General features: G+C 37.3%; 2 protein-coding genes and 3 pseudogenes across 2 annotated transcripts; all 5 read left to right on the top strand.

Moving 5' to 3' along the window:
• The first annotated feature begins 6 nt into the window (after window positions 1-6).
• LOC137095785 (ATP synthase subunit a-like) lies at window positions 7-1,642 on the top strand. The gene is given in 1 exon segment (XM_067462541.1): window positions 7-1,642. A coding segment is annotated over 1 exon segment (684 nt). The 5' UTR covers window positions 7-174; the 3' UTR covers window positions 859-1,642.
• Window positions 1,643-3,013: 1,371 nt separating this feature from the next.
• LOC137095784 (NADH-ubiquinone oxidoreductase chain 4-like) lies at window positions 3,014-7,532 on the top strand (annotated as a pseudogene).
• Window positions 3,997-7,532, top strand: LOC137095783 (NADH-ubiquinone oxidoreductase chain 5-like; annotated as a pseudogene).
• A 6,087-nt stretch (window positions 7,533-13,619) lies between these two features.
• LOC137095788 (NADH-ubiquinone oxidoreductase chain 2-like) lies at window positions 13,620-16,680 on the top strand (annotated as a pseudogene).
• Window positions 16,681-17,656: 976 nt separating this feature from the next.
• On the top strand, window positions 17,657-19,124 carry LOC137095789 (ATP synthase subunit a-like). Its single transcript, XM_067462542.1, is given in 1 exon segment — window positions 17,657-19,124. A coding segment is annotated over 1 exon segment (684 nt). The 3' UTR covers window positions 18,341-19,124.
• Window positions 19,125-19,221: the final 97 nt, after the last annotated feature.

The raw sequence follows: 19,221 nt of genomic DNA, 5'->3' as shown, positions 1-19,221 counted from the left end.
TGCCAAGCCCCCTTCATGAATGCCACAATTAAACCCATCCCCATGATTTATAATTTTTATACTAGTATGAACATTTTTGTTTATTTTTTTAAATAAGGCTTTATCCTCTATACAACCTAATTTACCAACCATAAAAGAATCTAAAAAAGAACAGTCCGAACACTGAAACTGACCATGATCGTAAGCTTCTTTGATCAATTTTCTATTCCAAGCATTATAGGGGTACCAATAATCCTTATTGCTACCCTATTTCCCGCACTAATTATTGTAAAAAAAAGCAGTCGATTAGAACTAAACCGCCTATCAGCCATCCTAGAAGCAACAAAAGAACTTTTTTCTAAACAACTAATAATTTCTGTTAATTACCCAGGACATAAATGAACAGCCACACTACTAACACTTATACTTCTGCTATCCTCACTAAACATTTTAGGCCTTCTACCATATACATTTACTCCAACCACACAACTTTCATTCAACATAGCAATTGCTGTACCAATATGACTAATAACAGTACTAACTGGCCTACGGAACCAGCCAACCATTTCATTAGGGCACCTCCTACCAGAAGGGACACCACTCCTATTAATCCCAATCCTCATTATTATTGAAACAATTAGTCTGTTTATTCGACCACTAGCACTTGGAGTACGACTAACTGCTAATATTACAGCAGGCCACCTTCTTATTCAACTAATCTCTACTGCTACATTTGTTCTTCTCCCAATAATAACAACAACAGCAACAATTACATTCATTATTTTACTTCTATTAACAGGCCTGGAAATCGCAGTAGCCCTAATCCAAGCCTACGTGTTTGTTTTACTTTTAAGCCTATATTTACAAGAAAATGTATAATGACCCACCAAGCACACTCATATCACATAGTAGACCCAAGCCCATGACCCCTAACAGGGGCCATTGCAGCCTTACTAATAACATCAGGACTAGCTGTCTGATTTCACTTCAACAACCTAATCTTAATAAACCTAGGACTAATCATTTTGTTCTTAACAATAATTCAATGATGACGAGACATTATCCGAGAAGGAACCTTTCAAGGACATCACACCTCATATGTCCAAAAAGGTCTACGATACGGAATAATTTTGTTTATTACATCAGAAGTTTTCTTTTTTATCGGATTTTTTTGAGCTTTTTATCACTCAAGCCTGGCCCCAACCCCAGAGCTTGGCGGATGTTGACCACCAAGCGGCATCTCCCCCCTAAATCCATTTGAAGTTCCACTACTTAATACCGCAGTACTATTAGCTTCTGGTGTGACAGTAACATGGGCACATCACTCTATTATAGAAGGAAAACGAAAAGAGGCAACACAAGCACTTTCACTTACAGTAGTCCTAGGACTTTACTTCACAGCCCTACAAGCAATAGAATATTATGAGGCCCCTTTCGCAATTTCAGACAGCGTATACGGCACAACCTTCTTTGTAGCAACAGGGTTTCATGGTTTACATGTAATTATTGGCTCACTATTTTTATCTGTTTGCTTAATTCGACAAGCCCTATTCCACTTTACAGCACAACATCACTTTGGGTTTGAAGCAGCCGCATGGTACTGACACTTCGTAGATGTTGTATGACTATTTCTCTATGTCTCGATTTATTGATGAGGATCCTATTCTTTTAGTACAACAAGTATAAGTGACTTCCACTCACTTGGCCCTAATAATACCTTAGGAAAGAATAATGAACTTATCAACAATAATTCTATTTTCCATGCTAATTTCCTCTGTTCTTATTACTTTAAGCTTCTGACTACCACAAGTAAACTCGGACACAGAAAAATTATCACCATACGAATGCGGGTTCGACCCACTGGGAAATGCCCGTTTGCCTTTTTCACTACGCTTTTTCTTAGTCGCCATCCTATTTTTGTTATTTGATCTAGAAATTGCACTACTCCTTCCACTTCCATGAGCAATAAATTTTAACCACCCAATATTAACCTCAACACTTACATCAACTATTTTAATTATACTAACACTCGGCCTGATTTATGAATGACTTCAAGGGGGCCTTGAATGAGCAGAATTGGACGTTAATTTAAACAAAATATTTAATTTCGACTTAAATAATCTGGAGTTAACCCAGACGCCCACATGACACATCTATCTGCCCTAATTACTTTAACATTTACACTTAGTATTATTGGGCTATCACTTAACCGATCCCACCTGGTGTCTGCCCTACTCTGTATTGAAGGGATAATACTAGCCCTATTTATTGCTTCAACCCTACTATTTTCAACCACACAAACAACAACCTTAGCACCCATTCCAATTATTCTTCTTACATTTTCCGCTTGCGAAGCAAGTACAGGCCTTGCCATTCTTGTAGCAACCGCACGAACCCACGGAACTGACCACTTAAAAACCATAAACCTTCTACAATGTTAAAAATTATTTTACCAACAATTATACTTACACCAACAGCCCTTTTAATTAACCGAAACCTCCTATTTTTAGCTACTATAACTTATTCAATACTAATTACTCTTATTAGTTTCTTATGACTAAAAAACCAAACAACAAGCCCACAATTTTTTGGCATTTCACTAATAGTAGACCAAACATCAGCCCCACTACTTGTTTTGTCATGTTGACTCCTCCCACTTATAATTTTAGCAAGCCAAAACCACCTAAAAACAGAACCAACACATCGAAAACGAATGTTTATTATTACACTTTCCATTCTACAAACTCTCCTTATTTTTACTTTTGCAACAAACAACCTCATTATATTTTATATTATGTTTGAAGCAACACTAGTTCCAACACTAGTAATTATCACACGATGAGGAAATCAAGCAGAACGCCTCACAGCAGGAACATACTTTTTATTTTATACATTAGCTAGCTCACTTCCCCTTCTTATTGCCCTACTTTACATTAATTTTAAAAACAATAGCACATCCATAATTATTTTACAAATAATTCAACCACAACTAACTATAAACACCTCAAACAGCCTCCTATGAGTAGCTTGCATTATGGCCTTTATGGTAAAAATACCACTTTACGGATTACATTTATGGCTTCCAAAAGCACATGTAGAAGCCCCAATCGCCGGGTCTATAGTTTTAGCAGCTATTTTACTTAAACTGGGCGGATACGGGATCATTCGAATTACAACTAACCTATTACCCATAACCATAAAACTTTATTATCCACTTTTAATTTTGGCCCTATGAGGAGTAGTTATAACCAGCTCCATTTGCATACGACAGACTGACCTAAAATCCCTAATTGCCTATTCATCCGTTAGCCACATGGGACTCGTGGTTTCTGCCTGCCTGATTCAAACCCCATGAGCTATCACAGGAGCAGTTATTTTAATAATTGCACACGGCCTCACCTCTTCCTTACTCTTCTGTTTAGCCAACACCAACTATGAACGAACACACAGTCGAACATTGGTGCTTGCACGAAGCTTACAACTTATTTTACCACTAATAACAGCCTGATGACTAATAGCTAATCTAATAAACATAGCACTTCCACCATCAATTAACCTCATAGGTGAACTACTAATTATTACCTCTTTATTCAACTGATCAATAACAACTATTATTTTAACCGGAACAGGTACACTGCTCACTGCTATTTATTCTCTAAACATGTTTTTACTAACACAACGAAATAAACTTCCAAACCACCTAATTATAATAAACCCAACCCACACACGAGAGCACCTTATTATGGCCCTCCACATAATCCCAATTATTTTACTTATTCTTAACCCAACTATCATCTCAGGACCACTAAGCTGTTATTATAGTTTAACTAAAACATTAGAATGTGAACCTAAAAACAGAAGTTCAAACCTTCTTAAAAACCAAGGGGTGTATGAACACCAAGAACTGCTAACTCCTGACTCTGAAGTTAAAATCTCCAGGCCCCTTACTTTTAAAGGATACAAGAAATCCATTGGTTTTAGGCACCAAAAACCTTGGTGCAACTCCAAGTAAAAGTAATGCATACCACCATTTTTTATACTACAACACTTTTAACCCTACTTACCCTTCTCTTCCCCATCTCAAAAACACTTATTGATAACATTCCCCCTTCCCCAAATAATATTAAACAAGCAGTACAAACAGCATGAGTGATAAGCCTAGTTCCCATACTCATTTTTACCAACTCTGGAATAGAAACAACAATAATAAATCTATCTATTCTTTCTATTACCAACTTTAGCATCAAGTTTAGCTTTATTTTAGACGCCTACGCACTAATATTTTTACCCGTTGCCTTGTTTGTAACCTGATCCATCTTAGAGTTTTCCATTTGATATATGGCCACAGATCCATATATTAACCGATTCTTTAAATATTTAATTATTTTTCTATTAGCTATAATTACACTTGTTACCGCTAACAGCCTACTCCAATTTTTTATTGGTTGAGAAGGCGTTGGAATTATATCCTTCCTTCTAATTGGCTGATGATTCTCTCGAACAGACGCAAACTCTTCAGCCCTACAAGCAATTATCTATAACCGAATTGGCGACATCGGACTAATTCTTATAATCTCTTGGTCTGCCATAAACCTATCCACATGACAAATTAATGAACTATTCTCGATAAGTCCAAACAATATTTTACCAACCATTGGACTTATCTTAGCAGCAACAGGAAAATCCGCCCAATTTGGATTACATCCATGACTCCCTGCTGCCATAGAAGGCCCAACACCAGTTTCTGCCCTACTACACTCAAGCACTATGGTTGTAGCTGGAGTTTTTCTACTGATTCGACTACACCCTTTATTAGAAAACAACCACACACTCTTATCTGTGTGCCTCTGTCTCGGGGCCATAACCACTGCATTTACAGCAATTTGTGCCCTCACACAAAACGACATTAAAAAAATTATTGCCTTCTCAACATCAAGCCAACTTGGCCTAATAATAGTCACAATTGGACTTAATCAACCACAACTTGCCTTTCTACACATCTCAACCCATGCCTTTTTTAAGGCAATACTATTTTTATGCTCCGGGTCTATTATCCACAATCTAATAGATGAACAAGACATCCGAACAATAGGAGGAATTAAAAACTATCTCCCCATTACATCTGCATGCTTAACAGTAGGTAATTTAGCATTAATAGGAACCCCATTCCTATCCGGATTTTATTCTAAAGATACCATTATTGAAACAATAAATAATTCAAACCTAAACGCCTGAGCCCTAACACTTACCATCCTAGCAACTATATTAACAGCTGCCTATAGCTTACGAATAATTTTTTATGTTCAAATAAATTTTCCACGGCACAAGCCAGCCTCACCTATTAACGAAAACAACAAAACACTCATTAATCCAATTATACGACTTGCCATCGGAAGCCTTTTTGCTGGACTTCTAATTACAACAATAATTTTACCAACAAAAACAACACCCATAACTATGCCAACTTCCAATAAACTTTTAGCCCTACTAATTACTATTGTAGGGTTAATCATTGCTATAGATATTACAAATCGTACATTATCTTTTACCTTAAAACCTAAAAACAACCCTTATTTACTATCAAATCAACTTGTTTTCTTTAATACTATACACCGTTCAACCCCAACAAATGCCCTAAAATTTGGACAAAAAATAGCAACCGTAACAAATGATCTCTTATGATTAGAAAAAGTGGGGCCAAAAGGACTAACAATATCTCAAATCCCAATAATCAACTTAACAGCCTCACAAAAAGGCCTCATAAAAGCCTACCTAACGACATTTATCTTCTCAACAATATTACTAATTACCCTAATAATCTAACTACACGAAGACCACCACGAGATCGTCCACGAGTTAACTCTAATACCGCAAACAAAGTTAATAAAAGCCCCCAACCACACACTATTAAACCTCCCCCACCAACACCGTACAATAGAGACACGCCTTCAAAATCACTACGAAGAACATTGAACCCAAAAGACTCCCCACCAACCATCCCAAAACTATTAAAAAAAGACTGACCAAAAATAAATAACAAAAGAACTAAAAATCCAACATAGCTAAAAAAATAAACCCCAACAGACCAGTCTAAAACACTCTCAGGAAAAGGGTCTGATGATAGTGCAACAGAATAGGCAAATACAACTAATATTCCACCTAAATAGATTAAAAATAAAACAAGAGACACAAAAGACCCACCAAACTCAACCAATACTACACAGCCAACGGCTGCCGACAAAACAAGACCAGCCGCCCCAAAATAAGGAGACGGATTAGAAGCAACTACAACTAACCCAACAACTAAACAAAAAGACAAAACAAATAAAAAATAAACCATTTATTTTTACTTGGCCTATATACCAAGACCTGTGGCCTGAAAAACCTCCGTTGTTATTCAACTATAAAAACAATGACAATTACACGAAAAACCCACCCAGTCTTCAAAATTATTAATGGCTCATTCATTGACCTACCCTCCCCATCCAACATCTCAGCCCTGTGAAATTTTGGATCCTTACTTGGTGCCTGCCTAATTATTCAAGTCCTAACAGGACTTTTTCTAGCTATACACTACACGGCTGATATCTTATCAGCATTTTCATCAATCGCCCACATCTCTCGAGATGTACAATATGGATGATTAATCCGAAATATTCATGCAAACGGAGCCTCCATATTCTTTATTTGTCTCTATATTCATATCGGACGAGGGCTATACTATGGCTCTTATATATTTAAAGAGACATGAAACCTAGGTGTTGTTCTTCTATTACTAGTTATAGCCACTGCTTTTGTTGGCTACGTTTTACCCTGAGGCCAAATATCATTTTGAGGAGCAACAGTTATTACTAACTTATTATCAGCAATCCCATATATTGGGACATCTATAGTAGAATGAATCTGAGGCGGATTCTCAGTAGACAACGCAACCCTTACACGATTTTTTACATTCCACTTTCTACTTCCATTTGCCATTATAGGCGTAAGCATCCTCCACCTCCTCTTCCTTCACGAAACAGGCTCGAATAACCCGACAGGAATCCAATCCAACTCAGACAAAATTTCATTCCATCCATACTTCTCTTACAAAGACTTACTTGGACTTATTATTATAATTATGGCCCTTTTAATACTAGCCCTATTTTCACCAAATCTTTTAGGAGACCCGGAAAATTTTACCCCAGCAAATCCCTTAGTAACACCCCCCCATATTAAACCAGAGTGATATTTCCTATTTGCCTACGCTATTCTACGGTCAATCCCAAACAAACTAGGGGGTGTAATAGCATTATTAATATCAATTTTAATCTTAGTCCTAATTCCAATATTACACACATCTAAACAACGAAGTAATACCTTCCGACCCATATCTCAAGTCCTCTTTTGAACACTAATCTCAAACGTTCTTATTTTAACATGAATTGGAGGACAACCAGTAGAACACCCATTCATCATTATCGGACAAGCCGCCTCGGTATTTTACTTCCTTCTATTTATTGTTATTCTTCCAATCACAGCACTAATAGAAAACAAAATGCTAAAATGATAGTGTCCTTGTAGCTTAACACAAAGCATTGGTCTTGTAAACCAAAAATGGGTAACTTATACCCCAAAGATATTAAAGATATGTTATGATATTTAAATATCAAAAAAGCAAGAAAAACCGGCATCTTCGACTCCCAAAGTCGATATTTTAATTAAACTATTTTCTGCAATAAAAACTAGGATTTTCTCCTCCCACAACAAGAAGCCCTCAAGGGCTTTTTATACCTAATAAAAACTAGGATTTTCTCCTCCCACAACAAGAAGCCCTCAGGGGCTTTTTATACCTAATAAAAACTAGGATTTTCTCCTCCCACAACAAGAAGCCCTCAGGGGCTTTTTATACCTAATAAAAACTAGGATTTTCTCCTCCCACAACAAGAAGCCCTCAGGGGCTTTTTATACCTAATAAAAACTAGGATTTTCTCCTCCCACAACAAGAAGCCCTCAAGGGCTTTTTATACCTAATAAAAACTAGGATTTTCTCCTCCCACAACAAGAAGCCCTCAGGGGCTTTTTATACCTAATAAAAACTAGGATTTTCTCCTCCCACAACAAGAAGCCCTCAGGGGCTTTTTATACCTAATAAAAACTAGGATTTTCTCCTCCCACAACAAGAAGCCCTCAGGGGCTTTTATACCTAATAAAAACTAGGATTTTCTCCTCCCACAACAAGAAGCCCTCAGGGGCTTTTTATACCTAATAAAAACTAGGATTTTCTCCTCCCACAACAAGAAGCCCTCAGGGGCTTTTTATACCTAATAAAAACTAGGATTTTCTCCTCCCACAACAAGAAGCCCTCAGGGGCTTTTTATACCTAATAAAAACTAGGATTTTCTCCTCCCACAACAAGAAGCCCTCAGGGGCTTTTTATACCTAATAAAAACTAGGATTTTCTCCTCCCACAACAAGAAGCCCTCAGGGGCTTTTTATACCTAATAAAAACTAGGATTTTCTCCTCCCACAACAAGAAGCCCTCAGGGGCTTTTTATACCTAATAAAAACTAGGACTCCCCCCTAAACCACCAACCCCACCAATCTAAGAGTCTAGGCCCCCCTGCGGGGCGAATGATCTATTTTATAAAGACGCTAAACCAGCCATCTACCCCCCCAAAAAACAGACAATATATGCCTAAGTTAGAGTTCTATGTACACTAGAACACTGCTCTCCTATTATATCCACTATATACATATGTATATCGTGCATTCATCTATTTTCCCCACGAATATTAAACAAGTAAAATACCCTAAAATATACATAAAACATAATAATAAGAATACATATACCGTATTTCCATACAAATATTATTATCAAATAATTTCCTCAACTATACTAAAGAACGATATATTAATAATCGTACATAAGATAATACCCTCATGAATATTTAACAAGTATTTGTCGTTATTAAAGTACATAGCACATATAATGTAGACGTACATAACCCCTTCCCCCCACGAATATTATTTAATAATACTCTTGGAATTTCAATTGGCAGCGATCTTTCTAGATCTGACCTGTCAAATTGTTATTCGGCATCCTTCGAGAAACCACCAACCCGCCCATCAGTGCACTACATTACTAGCTTCACGCCCATCAACTGAGGTTGCAGCACTCACGGCTTTTTCCAAGGCCTCTGGTTGTAAATCTCGTGGGACCCACTGTCCTTATATCGCATACGTTCCCCTTTCCAAGGCCTTTCGGTTAATGGATTGTCTCCATTCGTACCCATGCCGACCATAACTGGTTTGCCATGCTATTGGTATTTTTATTTATTTTTCCTTTCACATCCCATTTCCAGTGGAAGAGACCGTTACGCGTTGACAATGTACATATTATGATGATGTTTAAACCACCCATTAAGATATGGTATTATTTAATTAATGCTTATAAGACATAAAATTTTTAATAAAATGACCGAGACTTTGTTAAAACCTCCCAATTCCAGTGCAACAATGACCGCGTTAAAAAATTATAAAAATAAACAAACAAACAAACAATAAATTTATTTTTATGACGCAAACCCCCCCCACCCCCCGTACCAATATTCATCTATTTGATCAAATTAGTTCTCGCCAAACCCCAAAAGTCGAGATTTGATTAACTGATAAACGATTGGTTATGCTACAACTTTTACAAGCACCCTACAGATTGCAGGTGAGTTTATAGCTAATTTTGTTAGTTTTTTAAAATTTTTTATTATTATATGTTTATTTTTTTGTTTTTAACAAAAAAATTTTTGGCCTGATTTAATTAGAACTAAACAAACGTAGCTCAAATTCATCAATTTATATACATGTTATTGTAGCTTATCATTTAAAGCACGGCACTGAAAATGCCACGATGGGAAAAATTTTGATTCCCCAAAAACACAAAGTTTTGGTCCCAAACTTACTGTTATTTTTAACCAAAATTATACATGCAAGTATCCGCACGCCAGTGAAAATGCCCACTAAAAGTTAGGAGCAGGTATCAGGCACAAACTTTTAGCCCAAGACACCTTGTTATACCACACCCCCAAGGGTAATCAGCAGTAATAAAAATTAAGCCATGAGCGACCAACTCTATAAGCTAGACTTAGTTATGGGTAAGCAGGGCCGGTCAACCTCGTGCCAGCCACCGCGGTTATACGAGGGGCCCAAAATAATAGTAAAACGGCGTAAATAGTGAATAAAATATTTATTAAACAATAAGAAACAAACAAACTCCTAACCGTAAAACCAAGGAAATTATGAAGTTTTATTTCTTAAACAAAGATAATTTGATTCACGAAAGCTAGGAAACAAACTAGGATTAGATACCCTACTATGCCCAGCTGTTAATTGATACTAAAAACTAATAGTATTCGCCAGAATATTACGGGCGAAAAGCCTAAAACTCAAAAGACTTGGCGGTGCTTCATATACAACTTAGAGGAGCCTGTCCTATAATCGATAATCCACGATAAACCTAACCACCCCTTGCCAAAACAGCCTATATACCGCCGTCCTCAACTTACACTGTGAAGAGAAAATAGTAAGTAAAAATGTTAAACACAAAAAAGTCAGGTCAAGGTGTAGCTTATGCGGTGGAAGAGATGGGCTACATTTTTTAAAATAAAACACACACGACAAGTGCTATGAAATAAGCACTAAAAGGAGGATTTAATAGTAAAATAAACAAGAATATTTATTTTAAACATGCTCTGAAGCGCGCACACACCGCCCGTCACCCTCTTCATAAACAAAAGTTATATTTATAATTAATACAAACAAACAAGACGAGGCAAGTCGTAACATGGTAAGCGCACTGGAAGGTGCGCTTGGATAAACAAAAAGTAGCTTAAGATAAAGCATTCAGCTTACAATTGAATTATGCTAGAAGACTAGCCTTTTTGCGCTAAAATTTTAACCTAAAAACCCAATCTAATAATAAATTTAACAAAACAAAACATTTGACCAGTACAGTAGAGGAGATCGAAATACAACTTAGAGTTATAGATAAAGTACCGCAAGGGAAAAATGAAATAAAGTGAAAAATTAAGCAAAATATAGCAAAGATTAAAACTTGTACCTTTTGCATCACGATTTAGCAAGTACTAAGCAGACAAATGGGCCTTAAGCCTGCTCCCCCGAACTCAAGTGAGCTATTTTAAAGCACCAAAAGTTCACCCGTCCCTGTAGCAAAAGGGTGGGAAGACTTTAAAATAGAGGCGAAAAACCAATCGAACTTGTTGATAGCTGGTTATCAGACACAGAATTTTAGTTCGACTTTAAGCTCATTTAATAACTTCTAATAAGCACTTAGCTTAAAGAATATTCAATGAAGGTACAGCCTCATTGATTCAGAATACAGCCCGAAGTAGAGAGAAAGCTAATTATAATTTACCGTGGGCCCTAAAGCAGCCACCTTACAAAATAGCGTCAAAGCATTTACATCAAAAATTTCATCATTTACTATAAGCTCCTACAATTAAACCTGATCATTCTATAATAATATAGAAAAAACTATGCTAAAACTAGTAACAAGAAACCTTCTCTCATGCATAACTGTAAATCAGACATAGACATACTACTGAAAATTAACAAAAATATTATGAAACCTATTTATATAACATTTTACCAACTGTTAACCCAACACAGGCATGCATCAAAGAAAGATTAAAAGTTTTAAAAGGAACTCGGCAACTATTAATATCAACTGTTTACCAAAAACATAGCCTTTAGCAAACCAAGTATTAAAGGTAACGCCTGCCCAGTGAAATTTAAACGGCCGCGGTATCCTAACCGTGCAAAGGTAGCGTAATCACTTGTCTTCTAAATAAAGACCCGTATGAATGGCTAAATGAATATTTAACTGTCTCCTTTAACCAATCAGTGAAACTGATCTTTCAGTTAAAAAGCTGAAATAATAAAATAAGACGAGAAGACCCTGTGGAGCTTTAAACTTCTATCAAAATATTAAACAAAAACTATTCATGAAAAGAACTTTTAAGTTGGGGCAACTTTGGAGAAAAAAAGAACCTCCAAGAAAGACATCTGTCTAAACAGGCACACCAGCCTAAATAAATGACCCAGTACTACTGATCAACGAACCAAGTTACCCCAGGGATAACAGCGCCATCTTCTTCAAGAGTTCATATCGACAAGAAGGTTTACGACCTCGATGTTGGATCAGGACACCCAAATGGTGTAGCCGCTATTAAAGGTTCGTTTGTTCAACGATTAATGTCCTACGTGATCTGAGTTCAGACCGGAGTAATCCAGGTCGGTTTCTATCTATTAAGTTGTGTTCTTCAGTACGAAAGGATCAAGAAGACAGGACCAATACTAAAAGCACGTCCTATTCAAAAAGCTAAAAAGAACTAAAACTTTATTAACAAAATCTGACCCCAGATAAGGGGCTTAGTTAGGGTGGCAGAGCCAGGTGTAATGTAAAAGACCTAAAATCTTTAGACAGAAGTTCAAATCTTCTCCCTAACCATGACCGCCCTACTAAATATTATTAACCCACTTATATATATTATTCCCATTTTAGTGGCTGTGGCTTTTCTTACACTACTTGAACGAAAAATCCTAGGCTACATACAACTACGTAAAGGACCAAACATTGTAGGACCACAAGGACTTCTTCAACCAATTGCAGATGGGGTAAAACTATTTATTAAAGAGCCCGTACGACCATCATCCTCATCTCCCCTACTTTTTATTTTTACCCCAACCCTTGCCCTATTTTTAGCTCTAGCTATCTGAACACCAATGCCCATGCCACTACCACTAGCAGACATAAATCTTGGACTTTTATTTATATTATCACTATCAAGTATGGCCGTATACTCCATCCTATGGTCTGGCTGGGCTTCTAATTCAAAATATGCTCTCATTGGAGCACTGCGAGCAGTAGCACAAACAATTTCATATGAAGTAACACTAGGAATTATTTTATTATCAATCGTGCTAATGTCTGGAGGATATTCACTGAAATTAATTTTATTAACCCAAGAGTATTTACCAATGTTTTTTACAACATGACCTCTAATAATAATATGATATATTTCTACCTTAGCCGAAACAAATCGAGCCCCGTTTGATTTAACAGAGGGCGAATCAGAGCTGGTCTCCGGCTTCAATGTAGAATATGCAGCAGGCCCCTTTGCCCTATTTTTCCTAGCCGAATATGCAAACATTATAATAATAAATACACTTTCATGTATTTTATTTCTTAGCCTAAATCAAGACAATCAGAATATATTTACAACCTACCTCATACTTAAAGTAACTGTATTAACAATTGGGTTTTTATGAATTCGAGCATCATACCCGCGATTTCGCTATGATCAACTAATACACTTATTGTGAAAACAATTTTTACCAATTACCCTAGCCCTGTGCCTATGACACACCACACTTCCAATTTCAACATTTATGCTCCCCCCACAATGAAAATGTGCCTGAATAAAGGGTAACTTTGATAGAGTTAATTATAGAGGCTTAAATCCTCTCATTTTCTAGAAAACCAGGACTCGAACCTGTACCTAAAAACTCAAAATCATTTGTACTTCATTATACTATTTTCTAGTAAAGTCAGCTAACAAAGCTATTGGGCCCATACCCCAAAAATGTTGGTTATAATCCTTCCTATACTAATGAACCCAACAATCTCTATAATTATATTTTCAAGTCTTGCAACCGGTACAATTATTACTATAACTAGTTACCACTGACTATTAGCCTGAATCGGCCTAGAAATTAATACGCTATCAATTATTCCAATTATTTCAACAACCCACCACCCACGTTCCACAGAAGCTGCTACCAAGTATTTTTTAACCCAAGCAGCAGCCTCTGCCCTAATTTTATTTTCCAGTATAGTTAATGCATGAGAAACAGGCACATGAGACATCACTCAACTCTCATCAATACCATCCCACGTTTTATTAACAGCAGCACTAGCAATAAAACTGGGCCTCGTACCAATACACTTTTGATTACCAGAAGTCCTACAAGGATCAACCCTGATAACTGCACTTATTATTACTACATGACAAAAACTTGCACCAATAACTTTAATTTACCTAACAATTAATTCCCTTTCAACAACAATTTTGTTACTAATAGGACTTACATCCACCATTATTGCCGGGTGAGCGGGACTTAACCAAACACAGACACGAAAAATCATAGCATACTCATCAATTGCTCACCTAGGATGAATAATTGCTATTTCCTCTATTATAGTAAACCTTATAGTAATAAACCTAATAATTTACTTAATTATAACCACAGCCCTATTCCAAGCACTAATATTTTCTAAATCAAAAACAATTCAAGACACAACAACAACCTGAGCCTTATCACCAGTTATTTCTACTGTAACCATAACATTATTGTTATCGTTGGGGGGCCTTCCTCCACTAACCGGATTTATACCAAAATGGCTAATTTTAGAAGAACTAGTTTCCCAAAACCTCATTCCAACAGCAACAGTAATAGCCCTATCCGCCCTACTAAGCCTTTTCTTCTATCTACGCTTAACATATACTACAACACTAACACTTTCCCCAAACACAACTTCTACAAAATTTAAATGACGACTCAAACTAAATCAACCCACACCACTAATACTAGTTACTGCTACAATTTCTACCCTTTTACTCCCACTAACACCGCTTATACTTCTATAAAAACTTAGGATAATCTAAACCAAGGGCCTTCAAAGCCCTAAATAAGGGCTAGACGCCCTTAGTTTTTGTAAGACTTGCGAAATACTAATTCGCATCTCTTGAATGCAACTCAAACACTTTTATTAAGCTAAAGCCTTTATGAATGGGCGGGCCTTGATCCCACGAAAAATTAATTAACAGCTAATTACCCAAACCAGCGGGCTTCCATTCGCTTCTCCCGTCTATTCCGGGGAACGGGAGAAGCCCCGGAGCCTTTTGGGGCTCCTTTTCAAACTTGCATTTTGACGTGGATCACTTCGGGACTTTGATAAAGAAAGGAATTGAACCAATGTTGGTAGGACTACAGCCTACCGCCTATTACTCGGCCACTTTACCTGTGTCTATTAATCGTTGATTTTTCTCAACTAATCATAAAGATATCGGCACCCTATACTTAGTCTTTGGTGCTTGGGCTGGAATAGTCGGAACAGGCCTAAGCTTATTAATTCGAGCAGAACTAAGCCAACCTGGGGCACTACTAGGCGACGATCAAATTTACAATGTGGTCGTAACAGCCCATGCTTTTGTTATAATTTTTTTCATGGTTATACCAGTCATAATTGGGGGCTTTGGAAACTGACTTGTCCCTTTAATGATTGGTGCCCCCGATATAGCATTTCCCCGAATAAATAACATAAGCTTCTGACTCCTCCCACCGTCATTTTTACTTCTTCTAGCCTCCTCAGGAGTGGAGTCCGGAGCTGGCACAGGCTGAACAGTCTACCCGCCATTAGCAGGAAATCTTGCCCACTCCGGGGCCTCAGTTGATTTAACCATTTTTTCTCTTCACTTGGCAGGGGTTTCATCTATTCTTGGGGCAATTAATTTTATTACAACTTGTATTAACATGAAACCACCAACCATAACACAGTACCAAGCGCCCTTATTTGTGTGGTCTGTTTTAATTACAGCAGTTCTACTCCTTTTATCTTTACCAGTTTTAGCTGCAGGAATTACAATACTACTAACAGATCGAAATCTAAATACTTCATTTTTTGACCCGGCTGGTGGAGGTGACCCAGTTCTTTACCAACACCTATTTTGATTTTTCGGCCATCCAGAAGTTTATATTCTAATTCTCCCAGGTTTTGGTATAATCTCCCACATTGTAACATATTATTCAGGTAAAAAAGAACCCTTCGGATATATAGGCATAGTCTGAGCAATAATATCAATTGGCTTCCTTGGATTTATTGTGTGAGCACACCACATATTTACAGTCGGAATAGACGTAGACACCCGAGCCTATTTTACATCTGCCACAATAATTATTGCAATTCCAACAGGAGTAAAGGTTTTTAGCTGACTAGCAACACTGCACGGCGGAATAATTAAATGGGACGCAGCAATATTATGGGCATTGGGCTTTATTTTTTTATTCACAGTAGGCGGATTAACTGGCATTGTTTTAGCAAATTCTTCCCTAGATATTGTTTTACATGATACATATTATGTTGTAGCTCATTTTCATTATGTCTTATCAATAGGGGCCGTATTTGCTATTATAGGCGGATTTGTACACTGATTTCCACTGTTTTCAGGATATTCACTCCACCCAACATGAACAAAAGCCCAATTTGGGGTTATATTTGCAGGAGTAAATATGACATTTTTCCCTCAGCACTTCCTAGGCCTAGCAGGCATGCCACGACGATACTCAGACTACCCAGATGCGTATACACTATGAAATGCTATTTCTTCAATCGGCTCTTTAGTCTCATTAGTTGCTGTAATTATAATAATGTTTATTATTTGAGAGGCCTTCTCAACCAAGCGCGAAGTTTCTTCCCTAGAACTCTCAAGTACAAACCTAGAATGATTACACGGATGTCCTCCCCCCTACCACACATATGAAGAGCCGACACACGTACAAACAGCAGCCTCGAGAAAGGAAGGAATTGAACCCCCATAAGCCAGTTTCAAGCCGACCGCACTTCCACAGTGCATCTTTCCCAATGGGGCCCTAGTAAAAATATTACCTGGCCTTGTCAGAGCCAAATTATAGGCCAACGCCTATGGGACCTAATGGCACACCCATCACAACTTGGATTTCAAGACGCATCCTCACCTATTATAGAAGAACTTTTACACTTCCACGACCACGCCTTAATAATCGTTTTCTTAATTAGTGCCCTAGTTCTATATACAATTACAACTATAATAACAACAAAACTTACCCACACCAACACCATAGACGCACAAGAAGTTGAAATAATTTGAACGATTCTGCCGGCCATTATTCTTATTCTAATTGCCCTCCCATCATTACGAATTTTGTACTTAATAGATGAAATTAACAACCCACACTTAACAATTAAAACCATAGGACATCAATGATATTGAAGCTACGAGTATACCGACTACGAAAACTTAGAATTTGACTCTTATATACTACCAACAACAGACTTAAATCCAGGTCTTACACGACTTTTAGAAGTGGACAATCGAATGGTGATCCCAATAGAATCCCCAATCCGAATACTAGTGTCAGCAGAAGATGTGCTTCACTCTTGAGCTGTTCCATCACTAGGCATTAAAACCGACGCTATCCCAGGACGATTAAACCAAACAACCTTTATTACATCACACCCAGGTATGTTCTACGGACAATGCTCAGAAATCTGCGGGTCCAACCATAGTTTTATACCAATTACAATTGAATCCGTACCACTTAATGCCTTTGAAACCTGAACCACAGCCATCTTAACTACATCATCAAGAAGCTTTTATAGCACTAGCCTTTTAAGCTAGAGATGGGGTGCCAAGCCCCCTTCATGAATGCCACAATTAAACCCATCCCCATGATTTATAATTTTTATACTAGTATGAACATTTTTGTTTATTTTTTTAAATAAGGCTTTATCCTCTATACAACCTAATTTACCAACCATAAAAGAATCTAAAAAAGAACAGTCCGAACACTGAAACTGACCATGATCGTAAGCTTCTTTGATCAATTTTCTATTCCAAGCATTATAGGGGTACCAATAATCCTTATTGCTACCCTATTTCCCGCACTAATTATTGTAAAAAAAAGCAGTCGATTAGAACTAAACCGCCTATCAGCCATCCTAGAAGCAACAAAAGAACTTTTTTCTAAACAACTAATAATTTCTGTTAATTACCCAGGACATAAATGAACAGCCACACTACTAACACTTATACTTCTGCTATCCTCACTAAACATTTTAGGCCTTCTACCATATACATTTACTCCAACCACACAACTTTCATTCAACATAGCAATTGCTGTACCAATATGACTAATAACAGTACTAACTGGCCTACGGAACCAGCCAACCATTTCATTAGGGCACCTCCTACCAGAAGGGACACCACTCCTATTAATCCCAATCCTCATTATTATTGAAACAATTAGTCTGTTTATTCGACCACTAGCACTTGGAGTACGACTAACTGCTAATATTACAGCAGGCCACCTTCTTATTCAACTAATCTCTACTGCTACATTTGTTCTTCTCCCAATAATAACAACAACAGCAACAATTACATTCATTATTTTACTTCTATTAACAGGCCTGGAAATCGCAGTAGCCCTAATCCAAGCCTACGTGTTTGTTTTACTTTTAAGCCTATATTTACAAGAAAATGTATAATGACCCACCAAGCACACTCATATCACATAGTAGACCCAAGCCCATGACCCCTAACAGGGGCCATTGCAGCCTTACTAATAACATCAGGACTAGCTGTCTGATTTCACTTCAACAACCTAATCTTAATAAACCTAGGACTAATCATTTTGTTCTTAACAATAATTCAATGATGACGAGACATTATCCGAGAAGGAACCTTTCAAGGACATCACACCTCATATGTCCAAAAAGGTCTACGATACGGAATAATTTTGTTTATTACATCAGAAGTTTTCTTTTTTATCGGATTTTTTTGAGCTTTTTATCACTCAAGCCTGGCCCCAACCCCAGAGCTTGGCGGATGTTGACCACCAAGCGGCATCTCCCCCCTAAATCCATTTGAAGTTCCACTACTTAATACCGCAGTACTATTAGCTTCTGGTGTGACAGTAACATGGGCACATCACTCTATTATAGAAGGAAAACGAAAAGAGGCAACACAAGCACTTTCACTTACAGTAGTCCTAGGACTTTACTTCACAGCCCTACAAGCAATAGAATATTATGAGGCCCCTTTCGCAATTTCAGACAGCGTATACGGCACAACCTTCTTTGTAGCAACAGGGTTTCATGGTTTACATGTAATTATTGGCTCACTATTTTTATCTGTTTGCTTAATTCGACAAGCCCTATTCCACTTTACAGCACAACATCACTTTGGGTTTGAAGCAGCCGCATGGTACTGACACTTCGTAGATGTTGTATGACTATTTCTCTATGTCTCGATTTATTGATGAGGATCCTATTCTTTTAGTACAACAAGTATAAGTGACTTCCACTCACTTGGCCCTAATAATACCTTAGGAAAGAATAATGAACTTATCAACAATAATTCTATTTTC

This window comes from Anolis sagrei, unplaced genomic scaffold, assembly GCF_037176765.1.
Source record: "Anolis sagrei isolate rAnoSag1 unplaced genomic scaffold, rAnoSag1.mat MAT_SCAFFOLD_26, whole genome shotgun sequence".
Classification (NCBI taxonomy): Eukaryota; Metazoa; Chordata; class Lepidosauria; order Squamata; family Dactyloidae; genus Anolis; species Anolis sagrei.
Note: the sequence above shows the minus strand (reverse complement) of the source record. Positions and strands in the feature narration are given on the sequence as shown.